This window comes from Gobius niger, assembly GCF_951799975.1.
Source record: "Gobius niger genome assembly, chromosome: 1".
In the NCBI taxonomy this organism is placed as follows: Eukaryota; Metazoa; Chordata; class Actinopteri; order Gobiiformes; family Gobiidae; genus Gobius; species Gobius niger.
This window is the reverse complement of record NC_136852.1, coordinates 17039319-17063558: the sequence shown is the minus strand read 5'-3', so window position 1 is coordinate 17063558 and position 24240 is coordinate 17039319. Positions and strand designations below refer to the sequence as shown.

The following is a 24240-nucleotide window of genomic DNA, read 5'->3' as shown; positions in this document are numbered from 1 at the left end:
TTTTGAAATGTTAGTTTAGTAGTATATCTGTGTCTTGCTTTCGTACTCTCCCAGCCCTGGAAATGTTCAGTCGACGTTGGATTTGAATTAGACCAATAGTTTGGCTTTACATAGTTACATAAGCATTAAAACCTCCAGCTCTAATAAGCCATGATGGTGGAGCTGCACAACAGATTGCAAAGTTAATGTTATCACAATAATACCATATTGAAATCGCAAGAGGCCTCAATATTGCAAGGTTTACACATTTTTGCTAACACAGTTTTAAATAAAATGCATGGCAGCTTTAAAACAGTGCAAAAGTTCAGTTTAAGTCATGATTTTAGTCCCGTTTTAGTATTATTTGTTTCGTCACAAATGGAAAATACATACTGTGTTGAAATGGCTTAGTAACTATTGTAATATCTGTATCGCATTATTTAATACTGAATATTGCATTTATTATTTATTTATTATTTATAGGGCGACAGTGGCGCTAAAGGTAGAGCAGGTTGTCTCATGATCGGAAGGTCGCGGGCTCGAATCCCGCCTCCTGAAGGTGCACACTGTCGTTGTGTTCTTGGGCAAGACACTTCACCCACCTTGCTTCCAGTGTCTGCGTGCACTGGTGTATGAATGAGAGAGTGAATGGGTGACTGGTTCCCTGCTGTACAGCGCTTTGGGCTTGATGAAGGTAGAAAAGCGCTATATATAATTGAATCCATTCACTATTTATTCAAAGTTGGTGTCCATTTTTGACCTACACTAAAAATGCTAACTAAAACATTGTGGCTCTTGGGCTGTGAGAGGAAAGCTACACTATTTTAGTTCACAAAGTGTCCATAGAGCTTGTATAACAGAAATATTCCTGTTCCAATAAAAGTCATCTCGCGGAGGGTTTCGTCAACTCGGTCGCATGGCAGGCTATCTCGAGTGGACAGAAATTGACTTGAGCAAAAAAAAAAAAAAGAAGCGAGGATTTCACAAGGCCGAGCTATATAAAATCGGAGCGAGGCTGGAAAGTTGAATAGAAGTCCATTAAAAGTGTGTGGAAATGCTTCAGTGCCTTCATCCGTCTGAGAGACATGAAATACTGGCTCTTGGCATAACTGAGTGAGAGCCAATTCTCCTCCGAGTCTCTGGATACAAAGGCGCGAGAGGTGAGAGTGCTGTGATAAGAACATCTGGTCACCATGGTTACTCGGGAAAGAGCATTTGATTTGATACATCTGCATAGGTTGCTTTTGTGCGACATTGACAGCAGGCCAGAATTTATGCCGTCTGTCAAATTGCCGATGTCTTTATCTCGATACTGGGCATATCCACACGAAACCAAAACTGGCACACTAGCACTTAAATATGGGGGTATTTTTCAATCACAGGGGCACAAGTGTTGGCCAGGATGAATGATGTGTGCGCGTGAATGCATGGTGGTGGTCTGTTGGTGCAGATGTCCCCCAGGGGAAACCACCGAGTATGGGGGGAATGTACAATTGTCTCATGTAACACGCTTTGTGCCTATGTCTTGCCTAAGTTCTTGTTCTTCTTGTTACTTGTTAGTTGAACAACATTTTGTCAAAAGGTTATGTCCAATTTGACGACTTGCAAACAAAAAAGATAAGGAGCAACTTTTGTGAATTTTCGGAGGATTTCATAGGCTTCAGGTGTGCTCAAAAGTTTACATACCCTGGCAGAATTTCATCATAGGCCTTGCTGACAACAAAAAAAAGTGCACCATATCTTCTGTGATATATGGAGGTGGTTCGCTGATGCCACCGGCTCCAGCAGAATAAAGTGAAGGTCTCAGTCTCCTGACCTCAATATCATTGAACCACTGTGGGAAGAGCTCAAACGTGCAGTTAAAGCAAAACAGCCCAGGAACTTATAGGACCTCGAGGCTTTTTGTCAAAAAGAATGGGCCGCTTTACCATCAGGAAAAATAAAGAACCTCATCCACAACTACCACAATAGACTCCAAACTGTCATTTATGTTAAAGGGGCAATACACATTAAAACTGGGGTATGTAAACTTTTTGATTAGGGTCATTTTGGTATTTTCTTTTTTCATGACTATTTAAAGCAGTACTAAGTCACTTGTTAAACTTAACAAATCCTTTTCGTAGTCCCTCTGGGGGTAATACAAGTGTTAATGGGATGATTGGAGGGTCTTTCATCTCCCCCTGGTGTCTCTGGCCAGAAAACCACAATTGCAACTTGACTGCCACCGGACCAGAGAAACCAATACACGCTAATGGAATCACGAAGAAGAAGCGAACAGGCTAACGGGCAAAGCTAACTGCGGGCTAGTGCCACTTTAAACAGTTACAGTCAAGTTTGAGTGAAAAAAAAATATCTCCATTGAAAAATAGTAAAAAACCTGTATATATATATATATATATATAAAAAAAAAAAAAGAGTGGAAAAAGATTGGTGCGCACTGAATGGGTGCTGCTGCCGGATGCTCTCTCATCAAATGCAATTTCTCCATCTGTGAGATCAATAAAGTACCATCTTATCTTATCTTATCACACAGTACTTATTACTTCGACTGTTTTTCTTTAGATCGGTAAAACATTTGGTTATTTTTTCGACAGTGAGTGAATCTGTGAGTGACAAAAAGTTGACACAATTAATCAAATAATTTCAAGTTACATTAATTTTCCTGTCTTTGCGTTCACGTGACTTCACAACATTGTTAACAGCCTGTAAGCGAAGATTTATATTGTGGTTACTATGGCAACAGTCAAAATGCTTAATGTCGACCACACACGGAGACGCTAATGCATGCTTTTATCACCAGTCGTATCGACTACTGTAATGCCCTGCTTTCTGGTCTTCCCAAAAAGAGTATCTCAGGTCTACAACTTTTACAAAATTCAGCAGCTCGTGTCCTGACGAAGACCAGGAGGCGGGACCACATTACACCGGTTTTAAGAATTGCTGCATTGGCTCCCCGTGTGTTTCAGGATCGATTTTAAAGTTCTTTTAATGGTTTTTAAATGTCTTAATGGTCTTGGTCCTTCTTATCTATCAGAACTGCTTTTACCATGTGAACCTTCACGGCCCCTTCGCTCCTCTGGCAGGGGTCTCCTCGTTATTCCTAAAGTCAACAAAAAGACTCATGGTGAGTCTCTGGAGCGACCTGCCGGAGGAGCTCAGGGCTGCAGAGAACGTTCATGTTTTTAAGAGCAGGCTCAAGACCCACCTTTTTAGCTTAGCCTTTAACTGACTAATCCATTTATTTAATCCTAATATATAAAATGTATATATATGGGATTGATTGATTGATTAATGTTCTACTTGGTTAATGGTTAATATCTAATGTAATGGCTGGACCTATCCACATGAAACAAAAGCTGTCACAAAGTTCAACGTCTTCTCTCTCAGTACATTGTGACAGTGACAATATTCAAGACGGTGTTATATTAGGGTCATACTGTTTTGCCTGGTGAATGTGGCGCAGCCCTACACCTCACTCCGGTCTTCTGCAACTGCTGCAAAACACAAAAACGCACCCCCAAGGATAACTAGGTCCCTCTGCAATAAAAGTTCACATCAACTCAAAAACAATTGGCTCATGCTGCGTTTTTTCTCGTAAAAGTGAACTATTGCAGAGGTCATTCTCATTGAAGTGGGGCACCAACTTGAGTCATCCTTTTTTCCTCACAAAACAAAGTGCACTAGATATCTCTTACTGTCCTTGCGGTGACAGCTTAAGTCGATTGCATGAGGTTAACCCCCACATTAGTCTGTTATTGGATAAAGGAAGGCTAGTTGATCCATGGTCTTCTATTGACAAAGATGGTACGTCAGAGGAAGCTATCAATGTCCAAATGCCACAACAGACCAATCTTTATTTCTCTGTGGCGTGGCTCAAAGTGATTTAGCAGAAGATAATTAATACGAGTGCGGAAGTGAGAGTGTGATTTGTTCCGCTTGGTTTGCAGGGCGATCGATACAAGATTTAGAGCCAGAGTTAGAGCTCCAGAATGGTACAGTGAAGAAAGGAAGCCGTGTGGTTTGTCTGAAGGCAGGCATTGCCGGCATGTTTATTTATTTATTTGCCAACAAAATAGCAACAGATAACCTGGAATATTTTTACTCATTAATTGTCCGTGAGATTAAATACTAAACTACGCTGACAGAAAGGACAAAGAGAGAGAGGAATATTGTACATTGTGCCACAACCCAATTACACAATGGAGATTTTTTTTTGTCAATCAACTAAATAGTGCTGTAAATAGCGCTAAAGTTGTGCTATCCCATGGTTAGCTTTTCCCGTTAGCTTCTTCTTTGTTATTCTATAAGTGTGTATTGCCCCGCCGACCCGGAGGCAGGGAAGTTGCAAGGGTGGTTTTCTGAGACACCAGAGTGAGATGAAAGATGAAACACTTGTATTACCCACAGAGGGACTACGAAAAGGATTTATTAAGGTAAACTAGGGCTGGGCATAATCGCGATTTTAATAAAGGTCAATCACGATAATCGTGTGGTGCGTTTCAATCGAGGAGAAATGGCCAGTCCTGTCGCATTCTGGAAAAAAAATGGACGGCGCAATGCACAGTGCCTGTCAGATCAATCCCAGGGAAAACTCGGCCCAAACAAACATGAAGCACAGGAGCATTGCACATGCGGCAACATTAGGAGACGACCTGGTGGTTGCAGCTGATTTTCCGTGTAAAATCAGCTGCAAAGTAGCGCTAACTCGTCAATGGGCAAAACAGAAACATACTGAGCTGTCAGAGGATCAGGACATGCGCACACGGATGAAAAGTTTACCTTTGAAGATAAAACTATCGATCGCTATTTGGACCATGTGGAATAATTTTGAGGCTGCAGCCGTAGCTGGAGTCTAATGGTGAATTGTAAGTTTGATTGTATTTTATACTTATAAATGCGCTGTTTACGATTATTTCTTTCTGTACATCGTAAGTTAGCGCTTCACTCCGTAATGCTGCTTTGTAATGCTCTGCACTGAACACCAAACCATGCGCTAACTCTCGCTGCCTACTTCTGACATTCTTCAAACATTCCACATTTGTGCGTCTCCTTTGCAGATGTTTGTGTGTTGTTGTGAGGGGATGTTGTACTGTGAGGCTAAAAGTGTGTGTGGAGTTTGTTTTTGCTGTTGAATTAGCTGCAGTTTTCAGTCCGGCCACAGCATCTGTTTACTTGCTAGTCCAGGAAAAGGCCACATTTATTGTTTTTTCTTTAAAACAAAAAAATCGAGATCGATAATCGAGATCGATCAACATGGGTACTTTTTTTTAATTTATTTTTATCGCCCGGCCCTAATGTAAACAAGTTACTAAGTTCTTCTTTATTGTCGGCACACCCAGGGACATAGACAAACATCATTCTCTCTGTATCAGTCCAAAGCTAAAATAAGCAGGGATAAGACTATTGAGAAGAGCTGTGTTGAAATGTGCAGCTCGTCTCCTCCATAGTTTCACTGTAATTGCAGGGTATTAAATATGTTTATGCGGAGTTGAGTGTTAAGTAGCTCGAGTGCCAAAGAATAGCACACAGTCTGAGAGAGTCTGTTGAAATTACAGAAGTATGTGTCTAAATAATTTACAGTCTGACAAGTCATGTAAGTGCCACTTTGTGGAACGAGTTCAAAGCAAACAAAAAAATACAGCATGAAAAAAGTCCAACCCCAAGAATGCAACAAAAACTATTTAAATGAAGCACTTTTGAAAGGATTGTAGTAGACATAATTGAAAATGCTAATCTTATGCAATCATGGCTGGAATAGACAAGGATTCATGAAAACCGTAGTTAGTTAATTATAAAGTTTATCATAAACAGCTTTTCTGCATCAAGAGCGCAAAGGTATGAAACACCAGATAATTATAGCCTTGAAGGAACTTATGAAACACAGTCAATCAATCTCCTTATGAGTCCATTTTTGGACAATCTTGCAAATTAGGATTTTTCTGATGAGCAGATCTAATGGGCCTTTAGGGGTTGACTAAGAACCCCTCAAATGTCCAGCTGTAACATAAGCTGCCACTTAAGTTTTCATAACAATAAGATAATACTCTCGTTCCATGAGGGCTGATCAGAAAAGATCAATTGCTTGTGCTTAGCTGCCGGTTTGTCGTCAGAATCTTTTTGAATGTCGTGAACGGTATAAATTGCTGTGTATTCTGAAACTTTATACTAAGCATCATTATTATCACACTTAAAAACAGGTTTATTATACAATTCTGTTATGAGACAGGTATTTACTGAATTGAACAATTTGCGTATCCACTCAAACGTGTTACATCAATTTTATCTTTCTCATTAATCAATGGAGACTTAATCCTCTTTTTTTATTGTAATATTATATTAGTATTTGTATTTATTATTACAGTAAAATAAAATAAATAGGAATGCACCGATACCAAATTTTCAAGGCATACTTTTTAAGGCTAAGATGCGTTTTACCCCATTTTACTTTTAAGAGGAGTTTTATGAGACTTAGTCAATATTACCCTTCGTGCGTAGTGGTTTTCCCAACGCCTTATGTTTCTCGAATCAATGCCAATATTGGGTAAAACAGGTTTTCCCGATGAATGAGCACAAACATGCAAACCCCTTGAGGAGGTAGTAAAACAAAGTGTTATTTGACAATGAAAACAGGATGCCGGATACAATTACAACATCTGCCTTCGAATAGCACCTTATAAAGATTTTTTAGTCCCACAGAAGGAGTAGGAGGACAGTCGACTTCTGTCAGCAAAAGTTCCACCAAACAACTCGCGCTGCTCTGTCTCTTTCAGAATTTGGGTCACAAAATGCCTAGAGGAGCAGAGCTAAGTAAATGTCACCCCTCTCTCACACACACACAAACATCGCACCCTCCGCAGCCTATAATCTGCCTCTGTGCCCACACCCCATCACACACTGTTGGCTGCGGCTCTTATTTGTATTCTGTGATAGGAGCTTCTCTTCTCTCACACTGGTCTATCAGCCACATGCATATTCATACAGTCAGTCTGTCAAGCCGCACAAACAATACAGCATAATAAAACGACCAAGAACTGCGCAAATATCCTTGTGTCCTTTTCTCACCTATTCATGCCTTTGTTCCTCATTTCTGAAGGGTGTTATTGTTTATATTTATTGGAGTATACATTTTGTATGGCCTTTATATCTTCTTATGGTTGCAAGGATCTTTTATTAAAAATGAATGGACCGTGAAGAACATCTGGGTGCTTCCTGTTCATTCACTGGATTGTAATTTCTCTCATCAATCATTTTCTAGTAATTAACAGCACACGAAACATAATTGACTAAACTCTTACTGGGTGGGTAGGATTAACTAATACAATTTTTATGAAGTCGAAGTGCTTGAGACCCCCACATATTCCCAATGTAGTATAAAAGGCTTCTCATTTCTTCTGGCGACACGCTGAAATGATAGATCTTGTGACCCCCATGGGAGTATCGACCCCCAGGCTAAGAACCAGTGCCATAGATTCATATCGAGATGGAGGGCAGCTGAATCCTTCAATACAAATGCTCTTCCATCGGTCATATTGAAGATGTTATGATCAGGGTTAATGTCTGAAAGTACAGGCTCTATCCACATGAAACAACAGGCAAAAACTTTAGTGTCTTTTGTCTAAGCACAGATGAACAAGATAAAAGATTGGCAAATTAGATTCAAAACCTGATGGAATTTTTCAGTCGTGCAGCCACCAATGTTGTCTCTGAAAGTTAGGCCGTAAGATTAAAATTTTCTAACCAATAATAAGGGAACATGAATGGTCAGTCTTGAGATTTCTTTCTAAAACCATTAGGGCTGGAACAAAATATAGGATCGAATTGTAATAAGTACCGCAATACTTTCAATAGTTGTGTTTGGAGGCAGTTTTTATCATGCACTCCTTTGTTTTCACAGTAACAGTTACACAGCACTTTGTTACATTTTGTGTTAAAGCAGTAGCTAGCAGTAACTCATGCCCCTAGAGGCAATAAGCGCCACTGCAGGTGTCGTAGCATGTTGCGTTTTTTTACACATTAATTGTCCATGAGAGCAAATACTACGCTGACAGAAAAGACAAAGGGAGAGAGGGATATTGTACATGCAATTACACAACGAAGTTGCAATTGTGGTTTTCTGGCCAGAGACACCAAGTGGAGATGAAATACCCCCCAATCATACCATTAACACTTGTATTACCCCAAGAGGGACTACGATTTATTAAGGTAAACAAGTTACTTAGTGCTGCTTTCATCTTAACACTTGAATAAATGTCAAATGGCATTTGGTTTATAAACCTTTTACACATTTTAAGGTTAACATATTACTTACTGTCTCGAAATGCTATCGTCCCAGCCCTAAAAATCATACCATCCATATGTACCCCTGCCCTCGGATACATCAAACCTACTCCTTCATGATATGGTGTTTTTGTGAAACAATCCACTCATTCTCATAACTAATCAACAAACAAGTTTCCATCAAATGAAATAAGGATTCAAATGCAAGATAAACAGCGCTCGTGCTCATTAAAAAAAGATTTTGAGATGAAAGGGAGAGGTTGATTAAAAAGTTTCTGGAAGGAACACTTTTTCCTTCACAGATGGTTGTGGGAGAAGTTGTTTTAGTTAACAGAGGAATGTTAATGCGCCGAGACTTACAACTAAAAACTGATGTCCTTATTTAAGCTAAGGCATTTAAAATAAAATCATTATTAACCCATTTTGTCTTCAAAATGTCAGTGACGACACCAACTGAGTGAACCCATCTCTCAAAATATCAGGACTCTTTCCGCAAACTCACAAACACAACACATGGTTTGCATACAGTTCTTAATACCTTTCTCTGTCTTTGTCAAAGCACAAGCACATTTTCACCAAACACATCTTTATTTACATGCACTGCCAAGTCTTACTTCCTCCATCTCGACTCAACCGCTTCCTGCATTCAGTCCTTCCTGTGTCCGTCCATTCAGTGTCCGCCTCATCTCCATACAGCTGGCCCTGCTTGGCACCACTCTGTCAACTCGCCTATAAGCCACACAAGGAATATAGCAAGCATGGCATAGTGTCATTTTCCATCTCCGCATTTACGTAAGTACTATGCCCATCTCATTTCTATAGACCGTGTATGGTAGAGGAAGGGGATGCAGTTATAATTAAGGCAGTCATTTCTTGTGACTGGACTGGACCAACAAGTGGCTTATTTCAGAATAAATAATGCAGAAATGTCAGATTTTAACAGGCTTTCCAAACTTGTGTAAACCCGGGGATTCGAAATTGGACTAGTTGAACAGGCTTTTTCCTAGTTGGAGGATCCAGTTGGATTAGAGCTGCACGTAACAGCGTAATCCATATTCAGATGGACAAAGTAACTGCGCATACCCAGCCCGCCTCCTCTCGCTCTACTCCCGTTTCCCTCACGTAGAAACTATTGGCTCACCTGGTCACTGAATGAATGCTCTGGCTAAGGCCCATAGTTACGAGGGAAGAGTTTGGGTATTCTTCTATTCTTATATCTTCTTCCCCATTCACCTTATTCCGCCCCGCCCACCTATTTTAGCCACAGATTGGCAATTCCGTTGTCTTGACACTTCAGGTACGTGGAGAATGAGGGAAAATGATTGCCACTAAAACATGATGTACAGTAGATTGGACATTATGAATCAATGTTCATTTGCACCAAAAAGTCAACACTGCACTGTTTCTGTGGGTAGCCTGAAAACGGCTTTATGTGCATGTAGTAACTGATTTTCTCTTGACGTCTGCAGTCCAATGTAAACTAAAACGAGTGAAGGGCGGGCACAATTCCCTCGATGAATTGTGCCCGCCCTTCACTCATTTTAGAACTTCCAGAATAAAGTGAAGAATAATGAACAGAACACATTAATGCCTCATGCGCCTCTCATGCTGAAGTCACTGCTATTATTATGATTGTTAGGATTACAGTTGTATTTTTTTACATGTTGGAATGACATAACCAAAATGTAAAAAAAGCGGAAGAGCTGATGAGTTACTACTTGTAAATACAGTACATCTAATGCACGTGTCCAATAGTTATTCATTAATAACTTTTACAATGTTCAATATTATACCTTTTATAATCTCCATTGGTTTATTACTATGGAATAACATTTTTTACAACACAATCTAGCACTCCATCACCCCTAAAAGGAGGAAGCTGAATATTATCTAAAAGTCAGCTGTTCTTTCCATCATCACAGCAGTCATCTGTCTGGTAATCAGGGATGTACATTTTCAGAAGAACATGATTATTAACGCAGAGGAAAATTCAAATGAGGTAATTTATAATGTAATTGCAATACTCAACGGCACTGCTCTCTCTAGATTGCCATCTCCTGCGCCTCGGCGTTACTCTGGAGACAGAGGTTGCATTCGTCACATTAATTACCACGGGCGTGCCAGCCTCTGATTAGCATCATAAAAATACACTGTCGAAGCACATGGAAATAACATTTCTCTTGACATCGACGAATCAAAAGTGCAATTATCAAATCGAAAAGACTTACAAATACAGGCAAAAAAGTCACCGTAAGGATTTATCATGAATAAAAGCTGCTAACCCAATAGTCAATAGTCAGACCTACACAAACATGTTCTGAAATGCATGTGATTAGTGTATTCATTTAGTAGATGTTATTTCAGTTTTCTTTCAAGTGTTAATAATTGCAAAGTTATCAAAACATCTTCATTTCGAAACATAAATGGCAAATCTTTGATTATTGCTCTTTTTGCTTCAGTTCCAAAAGTGTACAGCCCTACATGTCTATCCACAGTCTGAACTCTCCCACAAACTCCTACAAAACTATTCAGAGAAACAAACACAAAGTATACAATCAATTCACTGCCCTTTGTGGCTTAGTGCAAAACCAACGCACCCACGAGCAGATGAACATTAAAATCAATATTCACATCCGCAGCAACACTCATAAAACTGAAAAATAAAAGCTCCAGTGTGTAGGCCGCTGTGTCACTTTGCTGGGTATTGATCGCCTGTGTATATAAATAAGAGTAACGTAAAGAGCACAAGAGGACAAAGCTACTGGCTTTTCAGTGGAGCGGGGCAGAGAAGAGTGAGAGAAGTGGATGTCGTTCAGTGAGTCATCTTTCAGTGGGCAGGTTTCAGGTTAATGCAGCTGAATATGCAATCTATGCAATTCTAACAACTGACAGAGACAAAAGGATGGATGAAATAAAAGGAACATGAAAGAAAGGTTGAAAAACACCAGCATCAATACTACGGCCTCACTCTCTTGGAACACCAGACCAAAAAGACTCTACTTTTCTGTAGATTTTTCAAAATGAAAACAATCACACATATTCACTCATTGTAGCCACCCTGCCAGTTTGTAATCAGAGCGACATGTGCAAATAACAAATTCATGGTTTATAAAGGTGCACATCAGGAACAATTAGGTATTTGTTCCAGCTATAGGGCACACAGACCTGACGGTGGACCTCAGTCTGAGCCTTTGCGGTAAATGCTGAGGAAAAAAGCAAGTATCTATGTGCTTTGCTGTTAAGACCAGCAAATGTTTGCTTATCCATGCTTTTCCAAGTCTTGTTGGTACATGATGTGCTTATACAAGCTGCTTCACTTTGTCCAAGTCTGAGTCCTAATGAAAACGAATGTGCGCCGCTTGCACGCATGTCCTTCAACGCTGCATGTTGCTTAATAAACTCTTCTAAGGGAGAAAGAAACTTACATTTTGTCCAAGAATTAAAATGTGTGTTAGCTTGACAGCTTTTGCTTTTGTTTTGATGGCAGTCTGGCAAAGGAGAGCAGTAGGCAAAGAGGCCGGTCCAGCAGGCACGGGGCCATGGTTCTGAGGCAGCCCAGTTTCCACAGCAGGTGCAGGGCCTTTGCTGAGCCACTGAGTCCCGTTCACTATTTCCAGCCTCTTGCCACACTCCCCAAGGACCAGCTGCTAAGAATAGATACAAGTATGAGTAGGAGTCCTGCTCTGTGTGCATCTATGACAATTGGTTTGTGCCAACGAGGGTTGTGGGTCGTTATTAGTGACAACTAAGAGTTACTTTATTACACGTTACTTTTATATCTACTTGACTAACTTTACTTTGGGGGTGACGGCGGCACAGAGAGTAGAGCGGGTCGTCTTGTGATCGGAGGATCGGCGGATTGAATCCCGAAGGTGCCGTTGTGTCCTTGGGCAAAACACTTCAGCTACCTTGCCTCCAGTGTCTGCGTACACTGGTGTATGAATGAGAGTGTGAATGGGTGAGTGGTTCCTTGATGTAAAGCACTTTGAGTGCCTAAAGCAAGTAGAATGGTGCTATATAAATGTGACAATTTTGTAAATTTATAAATACTCGAGTAAGTGACAGAAAACTAATATTGACAAAAATGATCAATATTTTGTATAAAGTTTCTTAATATTTCTTTCTCTTTTGTTGAAAGATTTGGACATTTCACATAGGGCTTATACCAGTACCAACACATATCAGTCTTTTACTAACAGTTACTCACAAGGTACATGGTCTTTTTACATACTGCTTCAGTAAAATTATTTAAAGAAACATTAGTTTTGCTCAAGTAAATATTATGTGTGCACTTTCCTCCTGTGCTTACAAGACAGAAGAACAAAAGACACATCGTCTCACTATTCAAATACATGGAAAAATCTGTCTGTTTTAATCCTGGTTCATGGGCTCAGGACTCAGGCTGCAGCTTTGTCATGTTTGGAAAAGCTTTAACATGTAATGGGCAAATCGGATTAAACTTTTTCCCAATAGACTCAACCCAATACTAGAGACACTGTTTCTCTGAAATGCCACTTTTACACTCAGTTTTGTCGTTGTCCTGACCTGTTAACCTAATTAGTTGCACAAACTCTATCATAAAAATAGTACATTTTGGGGATTTAGGATTTTGACTTGAAAACTTGAATCATAAAATTTTGTTTCAGCCAAGGCTTCAAACGCCCAGCCCAAAAACATAAGTAGCATGTTTAATTTTCCTCGGAGACGCAATCGAGAGCTGATACTTTGAAATAACGTTCAAGTGATATTAAATATGTATTGTCTATGAAGATTTCTCAAAGCTTGCAGCAGAAGACGGAACAACATTAAGTCCATCTATACCGGGAGCTGTCTTCAGGAGAAATAGATAGCCTTATATGTGAGTTTATGATGTAAGTAAAATGGTGGACTCCCATCAGGACCAAAGGCGGCAGAGTGAGCAGACTCTTTAATATTTCACAGCAGTGATAAATAAGTCAGGCAGACTGTGGAGAGATAAGGTGACTCTGGGAAGAGGAGGAAGCACAGGGGAGAGGAAATGGATACAGCCAGCTGAAGGCAGATAGCAAAGACACAGAGCAAAAGGTCAAAGAAGAAAACAATGTTATAAGCAAAATGACATGACTAAAAAAGGTATCGCAGCAAGTGAGACCTGGCTGCCACCCACAACTGGAAAAAAGGGAGCGCAATCAATCTCATCCAAGGACAAAGTAGCACTGGAAAACTGTAAGAACGAAATAAGAAGCATCAGTGTACTAAACACGATTAATGGCCATCATGAGCTTAATCGAATGACAAAAATACAACAATCCATCACTAGGGGAGAGCGGGGTGGGCGGGTCACGGGGAGGGTTGGGTCTCACAGAGCTAATACGAGCTAATAAGCAAGACTGAGCAAAAAAACAAAAACATACCAACTTTTGTAAACTTTTGGTTGTAAAGTTCTGAGTCAGGTTTCACACGGAAGAACTTGACTTTCATTTATCACAATTTCCAGGGAGAATTGTCATTATCTAAAGACTAAGTAGGCATGTTAATCATTGACTAAATGCCATGGCTGGGTCACACAGACGTCCCAACAGCCTTTCACCCTTGACACCTGGTATAAGAAGATAATCCTTTATTGATCTCACAATGGAGAAATTCACTTGTTACAATCGGCATTCAATAAGATCACTCAGGTTGTGCAAAAAAAGACAGGAAATGTGCAAGCAGTTAAATAGAAGGAAAAAAAGAGGTATTAAGTAGAAGCAAAAATCTTAAGGGGCGGAGTTATAACAAAAAGGAAATAAGAATAAATAAATAGGATAAAAATTAGAACAGACTATAAAAAGTAGGTGCAAAGTTTACAGTGGTAGTGCAGGTTGTCAATAAGTGATGCTGGTACAGAAGAAGAAGTGATGGATGGTCTGTTATTGTTTTGTTTGCAAAACCAGACAAGGAAGACCTTATTAAAGGAACATTTCAGGACTTTTGACATAGGGCCTCATTTTCTAGTTATCCAGAGTGTGTTGTTGAGAGATTTAGTTTAGATTTAGAATTTAGGTTACGAGATCTACAGTTGTTTCTTTACCTGTGGCCGGCATTACTTCACGTTGAAATAACAAAGGAGCTTTCTACAAATCAGATATGGCAACGTTTGGAGGACTCTGCAATGATTTTGAAGAGGTTTTTAATACAGGATACCAGTTACCATAGCCATGCACTAGCATAGCACCACTAAACACTTCAAATAGGTATAAGGACTGCATGAAATCAACAACACTCTGGATAACTAAGAAATGAGGCCCTATGTCAAAAAAACCTGAATAACCCTTTAAGTTATTAATCCAGAGACTGTTGTTCTCATGCTTTTCCCCTTTACATGCAGAAGGTATGACACATTTTGTTATCTAAAATGGTACAGAAACCCCGCAATGCAGACCGTTATCTGGAGATCAAAAACGTACAGTACTTTAAGCATCTCTAAATTGCTGCCATTTTCTTTCCACACAGGACCTCAAAAATCACTTCCCCTGGGGACTTTATTTAAGTGGTGGTGAAAGAGAAAAAGAGAGAGTGTAGTTGTGAGAGAACAGTGCGTTAGTGTAGGAAAAGGGCAACGGAGACATGAGGCAGAGAGGAGAGGGAGATAAACCAGAGGAGAGAGGTGCACAAGTATGTCATGGTCTCTCGGGGGAGGCACTGCTGTGTGAGCTGTGGTCCCCAGTCGGACAGACTTACAATAACATCCCTTGAACTTCCTTATCAATAAATACATTTTTCTTCCACAAATCTCTGTATATGCTGGACGTTTGATGTTATTGTTCCGTCACTATTATGATAAACTCTCTGTAATACCCACCCCGACCAACAGAGTGAAAGTGTGTGTGCGTGAATCAAAAGTAGTTAGCTTTGAGCGAGGTCGATTATTTAGCTACTATGGCTTGAAACTCGAGTCAATAATGGATTCTGTGGTTCCATACTGGGGACCTGCCGCACCAGGAGAGAGGGAACCGTGCTATACAGAGGGAACAAGAGGGAAAGGTTGTGTCTTTTTTACTCTTAGATTTACAGAGTGGGAAAACCCCTGGCTGCCCTGCCCTTTGCCTTGCTCCTTTTTACCCTCAAGTTCTCTTTCTTTTCACATAACTCTCCTACACAGAGCAGCTGGAGAACAATAGGGCTTCTTTGGCAGAAATGTTGGTACCAAGCAGCAAGCAGGACTAAAGAATGAGAGGACTAACAAAACACAAAAACATTTGGAAGGCAAATATAATGGAACAGAAAATACATTAAATACAGACCAAAACCTACAGGAGAATTACAGCTAATCAGGTCTTCTGTCATTTAGAAATGCTTAGACCCAACCCAAGACACACTGCCCACGTGTTCTGCATGCTTATGACCCTGCTCTGCCTGTTTGAAGCGTTTTGACATAGATTTCATTGAAGGTGAATTGGAGCGGCCACACTGAGCTGTGCGTAACGTGCGTCAGGGGCAACGCACAAGACGCTTTCCTCAAAATAGAAGCAATCCTATTTTTCCGCGTGTGTTGAGGTCGGTGTAGAGCAGGGGTAGGCAACGTCAAGCCCGGGGGCCCAAAAACCAGCCCTCCATCGTAGAACCACAGGCATTTCCAGAAAGTGATGCTTTACTTCGACCTACAATTGGAGGGTCCAGTCCTTGGTCTTTTGACGATGAAGAAAATCGACCCACCACCAAGCAAACTTTCCTACCCCTGGAGTAGAGAGTGGGATCCTGAGCAGTTAAGCCCTCATCATAGCAAAGCCACACTAATCAATAATCAACATCTGCTCAATCCATTCACAAGTGTACTTTGATTATTACACCCATGCCTTGACCTAAACACTATTACAAGCAGGACCAACTTTTTATCTCTTCAGCATTTTAAAGGGGCCAGATGCAAGTTAGCCATTGTATACTCACTACTGCCACCTCAGTCCATATGTGTAACTGCACCTTCTATATTAAGCTTGTGCATGACGGCACTTCGGACCCGAATTAACACGTTTTTGAGTGACAGTGCAGGATTTTAGAGGCAGTTGTGGTGAACAGGTCTGGGTTCATTCTACACATTAGGACATTGTTGCAACATTACTTATTTGTTGAATGGGACCGCCACAAGCTAACCGCAGTCAAACTTTGTACACGGCGATTCAACAAATAAACACGAAACCTCTCTGTTTTTAAGGCATTTGGTTTAAAACAATTGAGAGAATAGGGACCATGTGTAAATGCTCGCGCTGCTTCATATCAGCAGCATTCCTCTGGATCAAAGCGGAGTACATGTGTGCAGCAGACCAGCTCCGGCGTGATAACCTTAAACATACGCACCGACGTGGCAAGAAGAAGAAGCTGACTCCAAAGAGAAACAAAATCAGAAAAACTGGTCCATTTTTCAATTTTGATAACGTGTTCACAAGGCGTTTACTCAAGAGTGGAACCTGTAATGCAGCGGGCGAGAGTTTAATTGACTGCACCTGTCCCGTTCCCATCTGGCTTCCCCCAAACTGAGATGAACTCTATCGTGAGCTGTCTCTCGCACAACCGCCTCACAATCAGAATTCTGCATCTGAAGCACTTATTTTAACGACAACAAAATGCACAACCAGCCAGTTCCAGTGTGTCTTTGAGGACAGATTGATTACTTCTACTTGCATTATTGAAGCATAAAACTCTGGTAAAGTGGCTGCATGACTTTGGGGGAAAAATATCTCCTTGCGATTTTTATTGAAGCTACGAATAGATTTGCAATTTGTCTTGTTAAATATATTTCAGATCAGTGTAAACATTTAAACGCGTCGTGAAGAAGCTACGTTTGATAGAACACTGAAAAACTATTAGAGTATTAAAGGAACAGACCACCGTTATTCCATACTGAGATACGAGTTGATATGCACCTGTCTGAGTTTTTGTGCGTGCCCGTGGAAGAGCTTGGTCGCTTCTAACTTCACCCCATTTGGGGACATAGGAATATATTGGGAGAGGTCAAATGCTAACAACATCTTTGGTTGTTTTGCATGACTGAGGGCACGCACAACGACCAGACAGGTACGCATCAACTCGTCTAAGCTCAGGTAAGAACATATCTCAGTGTGGAAAAACGGTGGCCTGTTGCTTTAAAAGACTTTGCATGCATTTCAGATCATGTTTGCAGTGGATTTCAGGAGTTTTCCATCATAGAGAAGAGTTGCACATTTTATCTGTACTAGTCCTTTAGGTTAGTGGACATTTTCGCTTTCACCACAAAGGCTGTTAAACACTGGATGGAACAATGGATTTAGTGTGAAGCGGTTTAACCTTTTCATTGGTACCGTCTTGTTTACGCTCTCACTTCTATCACGTGCACCCTCCAGCCTTGATCAACCCTTCTCTCCCATGTTTGTAGACATCTCAACTACAGGATTAGCATGTTTTACACTGTATGACCTCATGAAATACTGAGCATTTTGCTAATCAATCAAAGCGCTGTCGTAATACTTTTTTTAACATTCAACTTTTCAACCTGACGAGTGCAGCTCTTTCAAATGTCATGAGAAGGATCACTCACTTCCCAAGCATGTGATTGGATTTAGCAGCGGAAGGCTAATCACTTACAGAACAAAAACACACGGCTGCTAAGACCTTACAACCTAATGGTATTTCCTTAGCTGGATAAATGAAGGTTTGTTGACGCTACTTCGACCAGATTGTTGCCCTGACATGTCGCGAAATGATTGTAGTTCATGGAATTGTCAGCAAAGTGTGAGATGGCAATGTTTGTTTGTAGTTGGAAGTTGAAAACACGTGAATGCTATAATTAACGTTATTATGCTGTGAGGTATGGCATTGGAAGAGCATGTTGCCCATGTTTCCAAATATTAAGGTTACTTGACAGGGTAACACTCATTATGTTTTCTCCTTGGTGACAGTTCTCCTCTCGCTGCAAGAAAAACAAACCTTACCAGCAAGGACAAATTACCCAAAGGTCAGGAGACTTTTTAGTCGAGGCCTTGGAGCTTCTCTTGATTCTCTTGAGCAGTGTAAGGTTTTCCAGTGGGGCAGGGGTGGCAAATATCAGTGCTGTGAGGGCAAATGGGAACACATGCGACCAGAGTACACTTTGTGCTCGTCACAAGCTCAGATAAATAGGGGGTTTCAAGATTTCAGGTGCAAATGACTGCCCAGTCAGTTAATTTATTTTATTCTCTGTCTTTAAACACAGGCTCATGGACGTTTTTAATTACTCATGTAAAAGTTCTACTAATAACTTATTTTATTTCTCTGTACACACTGTAACTATTTGTTTCGTATCCTCTTCCCTTTCCCTTTAAGTGCACACTAAGCACTTTCAGGCCAACATTGTAAATAAGAATTTGTTCTTAATGTGTGATAAAATAAATAAATAATACTTTATGGTGAAACCCCAGAGGTCACCGTAAGACATATTGCTACTACTCTATGTGACATACTAAGACATTATGTGTCACATGTGCAGAACTACATCTATGTAAGGCAAAACATAGATGTGAAAGACATGCATGCTTGGTGTACTATACTGCTAATCCTATATTACCAAAAGTGCAATTAATCACATACCACTTCTTTCTTTGATCTTCTGAACGCAAACCAGCTCAAGAATAATTCAACATGGCTTGGTTTCTAAAATACACAGTTGTAGGAAAATCATCTCTCTGAGGCGACTAACATTGAATATAAAGCTGACTGATAAGAAACTGAAGTGAAGAAAGTGAACCATCAGAGCCACCTATACTCTCAACTCCTGTGTCTCATTTGCAATTTAATAGAGAAATTATAAAGGCATTTGTGTGGAGAAGTCAAGCAAGGGTAAAGTGAGGACAGTTTGAGAGCTTCATAAAATAAGAATTATCATTGCAGTCCATTCAGTTAGCGCCTCACAGCCTATCCACCACTCGTGCACAGCAACAAAGACAAAAAACTGTCATTTGAGCCAAAATGTGAAAGAATAAAGCACAGTTTTTCAACACAGAAATAACGAAGGGACAAAACTGAAAGCCTCAGTTTGTCGGGCCTGTGCAGGTAATTCCTATGTGACAGTAAATCAATGCACACAAAAGGAAAAAAAAAAACCTTTTCTGCATAAGAAATCCATCCAAGAAACTATGTGTGAGGAACCATGACAGAAATTTGGACAATTGCATTCATGACTATGCAGTCTGGAAGCAGCTGACACTTCGCTCTCACTCCTGGACCAGCTGAGGCAGTCCGAGGCCCGGCTCCATCCCTCTGCTTTATTTAATGCCTCTGGCTCAAAACAAGTCAGACTTCACTGAGCAGAAGATTTTTCTGAAGGCCGCTGTCTGCCATCACATCAAAAGGCAGCATGGGAATAACAGTCCAAATTGTTGCTTATGGGCACAAACCTTGCCTACATGGACAAATATCAATCTTCTATACTCTGATACGTGCCTACACGTTTATTTATCCAGCTCTCCCACGCAGTGGTGCTGAGGCAGAGAGGAGATCACAGGTTCCATTGCTAGTCTCAAAAAAGAAGTGATCTTCACCCCAAAAGGAAACGAATAAAGCCACAGGGGAAACAATCCACTGACCAAGTATGGTCGTTGTAGCAGTCAGCAATCTGAAATTTAGGGAAGCCTCGGGATATTTTTAGATTGTTATCTTTCAGCCTCAAGCGGTTTACAACAGTCAAACTGGAATGGAAGGTTGTGGCTGTAAGTAACAAGTATGCAAATTAAACCTGCATGTTTTGAAGGCATGCGTGCATGTGCCCTGAGGCACTGAGCACTGCAAACAGTTTCACTTAAGGCCATACAGGCTAAAACGAATTTGAGGTTAGTTAAATTAGCACTCTAGATGTGCACTATATTTCCTGAGGTCACACTGTGAAGGCCACAAAACCAAGCCCCAAAGTCCCACTCTCTCATCCAATCTCTTTTTACTTTCATTATGGGTCTTCTGATAAACACAGCCAAATGTACAAGTGTCAAGGGGCAAGTATCAAGTCAAGGGCAGAATAATTGTACTCTTCAAACATGTTGACCTGCTGCTCACCTCGCCTCCGTGCCCGTCAAAGACGCCGAAAATAGACGGATGGCTCCTGTTGACCACATCAGCGAGCACCTCAAACCTGTCCTCCATGTGGTCCCTCCGGCCTTGGATAGAATACACGGCCACGTTGCTGTCCTTTAACTCCCATGTCTTAGAGAACTCAGCATCGAGGATGTCAAGCCCGCCGAATCGCTCATTCTGCATCATCTCCGCCACTTTCCCTTTGACCATTTTGACCGCATCTCTGCTGGACTTCACAATAGTCTTTACTTCGTCCGTATGGAAGAAGTAACTCCATAGTGCCAGGCTTATGCACAGCAAGAACAAAGTCTCCGGTCTGAGCAGAAAATAGCGCATTATTCGACCTAACAAAGAAAGCAGGGTCATGGTATCCTCTATCATTTATTTGTTTACGCGCAGAAATTCGCGGCAGGTTGAGTGCGGTTCGCCCCCGCCGCTGATTTTAGACCATGGTCGTCGGCGCAAGGGCTGAAGATGAAGCAAGCACATTTACCCAGAGGTTTTACAACACGTCCAAAAACGTCCAGTAAAGGACCAGTGCTTCACAGCATTGTGTCAATCTTTGTCCTTGGCGTCTTTAAGCCATATAGACTAAACGCGGTTCATTGGCTTGCCTTTGCTCAGCCTCAGACCCACCAGGAGCTGCTGTCCGAAGAACACCAGCCAGCCAGGGCACAACGCGCTGCCAGAGGGAAGCTGGAAAGCTTTAAACGTACACTTCACTGGTCACAGTAGTCGGGTTTCTTTAGGATCCTCCTGGTCAGCTCTTGGCACAAGTTCCGAATATAGCAGTGTAGCGGAGTATGGTTTATTTTGAAGTACTTCCTGTACAAATTACGTAGTTTCCGGTATTGTAGGAAGTGCTTAAATGTTTTTATCATCATGGCGGGAGAATGTGTAAAATGCCTTGCGGTTCACTAATTTACTTCTGGCTCCTGGCTGAAGGGAGAAAAAAGGTGATTGTCTATTTTATGTTTATGCTCATGCTTAAGAGTGTTTCATGAGTGTAATTTGCTTGTGTTTAACCTTTTAGCTCTTACGGTGGTCATAAGGAATGGAAATAAACATTGACATGGAAATGTACCACTTGTACGCTTCAATCATTCAGCTGGGATGCTACAGTAAGAGCTTTCCTCAAGACTACGCTGAACCTGTGTGTGTATCTGCTACGGATTAAACACGCACGCGGCGAAAGGCAAAGAGAACCGCATGGGATACAACGCAACAAACTACGGTGATTACATCAAAGGACTGCTGCAACTAGCTCGACAGGTATATTAAAAATACCAACAAAAACGCTGTCTACGGATATTTCCTCCCTTCTCTCTTTTTTGTGTTTTGATGGACATTGGACCGGCTCCCTTCTTAAAAGTAAAAAAAAAAAAAGAGAAAGAAAAATGGAGCAAGGGACACAAACGAGTCATCCTCAACAAACAGAAAATATGCAGTCTTTTCAAATGGAAGAAGTTCAAAAGAAGGAGAAGTATTTGCTTTCCTTGTATGATATTTGGAAGTGTGATATTCGTGATGCAAGAAAGAAACTTGTTTCATACATGTCTGAAGAGGAGCTTTGGTTGTTAATTGATTATTTGAATGAAAGCAGAAGGAAAGTTTTGAACATTTTTGAAGAAATTCGACCCATAGCTCCACCACTTGTTGAACTGCGGAGACGTATAGACACTTGTCAGGCTGTCACTTCAGAACTCATTAGTATTGCTCATAACCGAGCCACTGAGGACTTAGAAAATTTTGATGAAATAAAAGAAAGGAACAGACTGCATGAATTGCTCTCACATGAGTATGCACAATCTGTTTATGGCTCACATGCTTCATTTTGTTCTGATAAAGGTTCTATAGCAGCCAAAAGAGTTGAAGCTGCTGCTGAGCTGGCTGCAAAAAGGGCGAATTATGAACTGATCCTGGAAGAAGAACTGATAAAACAGTCAATAAGTCAAATGGCGGAACAGCATAAAAGAGAAATGGAAGAAAAAGGGCATGAATTGATCAGACTACAAGCGGCAAGGGAGATTCGTGTGGCGGAGGCAAGATTGCGAGTCCTTGATGAAGAACTGACTCACGAAAATTGTACCTCAGACTTCTTAATAGCTCAGCCCACTACAGGCTATGCAGTGGCAAATGGGGAAGCGGTAAAGGCCACGATTGCAGCACAGTCGAGTGTCCCGCAGTCCAGTGGACATATAAAGCCATCATTCACTTGTGCTCATCCTGTTAGCTCTGCTACAACTACACCTGTGCCAGTTGTTTCTGTACCCCCTCCCACCACATCTGTAATAGACTCTGATATTTCCTCTCTGGTAAAAGTTGTTCAGGATCATATTATTTTAAATAGGCTACCCATTCCTGAACCAGTTATTTTCATGGGTGATCCTATTGATTTTATCGAATGGAAGGCAGCATTCACTGCACTCATTGACAAAAGAACTGTTGAACCTCAAGAAAAATTGTACTATCTTAAAAAATATGTTGGTGGCCCTGTGCATCAAATGTTAGAGGGAGCATTTTTCAGGAGTGATAATGAAGCTTATAAAGATGCATGGAAAAGTCTAAACGAACGTTTTGGCCAACCTTTTACTATTCAAAGGGCATTTCGGCAAAAGATACATACTTGGCCTAAAATCAACGGACAGGATGCAGAAGGTCTCAGACTGTATTCAGATTTTTTGAATACTTGTCTTGAAGCAATGCCACATGTTAAAGGTCTGGAAATATTGAATGACTGCGACGAAAACCAAAAATTGATTTCAAAACTTCCAGACTGGGTTGTTCTAAGATGGAATCGACAAGTCACTCAAAGCCTGTTGGAAGTTGATGTTTTTCCTTGTTTTAAGGATTTTGTTTCATTTCTGACACTCGAAGCCGATATAGCCTGTAATCCAGTCACATCACTCCATGCTCTTCGCTCTTCAGATAAATGGACTCCATCAGAAAGTACTCTAACTACTGCTACATCTATGAAAAGTAGGGATTCAGCATCTGTAAAGCAGAGACATCCTTGTCCCTTCTGCAGGAATTATTTTCATCAGTTGACCATGTGTGCCAAATTTATGGATTTACCACTTTTAGAACGACGGGCCTTTGTAAGGGACAACTCTTTGTGTTATGGATGTTTAGAAACGGGACATGGAGTGGGAGATTGTATGTGTCGATCAAAATGTAACCTATGTAAGGGTAGACACCCCACTGCGCTACATAACATGCACTTTGGAAGTAATGACTCTTTGATCATTCATTAATAGAAGGTTTCATTATGCAAATGTGTCTAGTGTTATTTGCTCCAAAATTTTGTAAGATATTGTAAATGTTTATTTGTTAATCACTCATTTATCCTAACTCGTGATTGGCGGGAGTGTAGCGGAGTATGGTTTATTTTGAAGTACTTCCTGTACAAATTACGTAGTTTCCGGTATTGTAGGAAGTGCTTAAATGTTTTTATCATCATGGCGGGAGAATGTGTAAAATGCCTTGCGGTTCACTAATTTACTTCTGGCTCCTGGCTGAAGGGAGAAAAAAGGTGATTGTCTATTTTATGTTTATGCTCATGCTTAAGAGTGTTTCATGAGTGTAATTTGCTTGTGTTTAACCTTTTAGCTCTTACGGTGGTCATAAGGAATGGAAATAAACATTGACATGGAAATGTACCACTTGTACGCTTCAATCATTCAGCTGGGATGCTACAAGCAGTCTGCTTGCAAATCCCACACATCTAGCTGCCACACTGACTGCGTCTCCGCGACGCGTTACTGCTGACCAGACCGCCGTGCTACATTCAGGGTCTGATGGTAATTAATGTGATGAAAAAATATTGTGCGAGTGTGGATTTACTGTAAAGTTGTTTGCACCAAGTAGCAAAGTAAGCAAATCAATATCATTTGGAAAACCCTAATTATAATATTGCATACTTTATGTAAAGGTATAGATTCCTTATTT

The 24240-nt window shown here is 40.8% G+C and overlaps 1 protein-coding gene across 1 annotated transcript in view; it reads right to left on the bottom strand.

Moving 5' to 3' along the window:
• The window catches only part of ppm1lb (protein phosphatase, Mg2+/Mn2+ dependent, 1Lb), a 31436-nt gene extending 10357 nt beyond the window's left edge, over positions 1-21079 (bottom strand). The window contains exon 1 of the mRNA XM_079578804.1: positions 20275-21079. Coding sequence (XP_079434930.1) covers positions 20275-20673 — 399 coding nt within the window. The 5' untranslated portion in view covers positions 20674-21079. The remainder of the gene's footprint in view (positions 1-20274) is intronic.
• Between the last annotated feature and the right edge of the window lie 3161 nt (positions 21080-24240).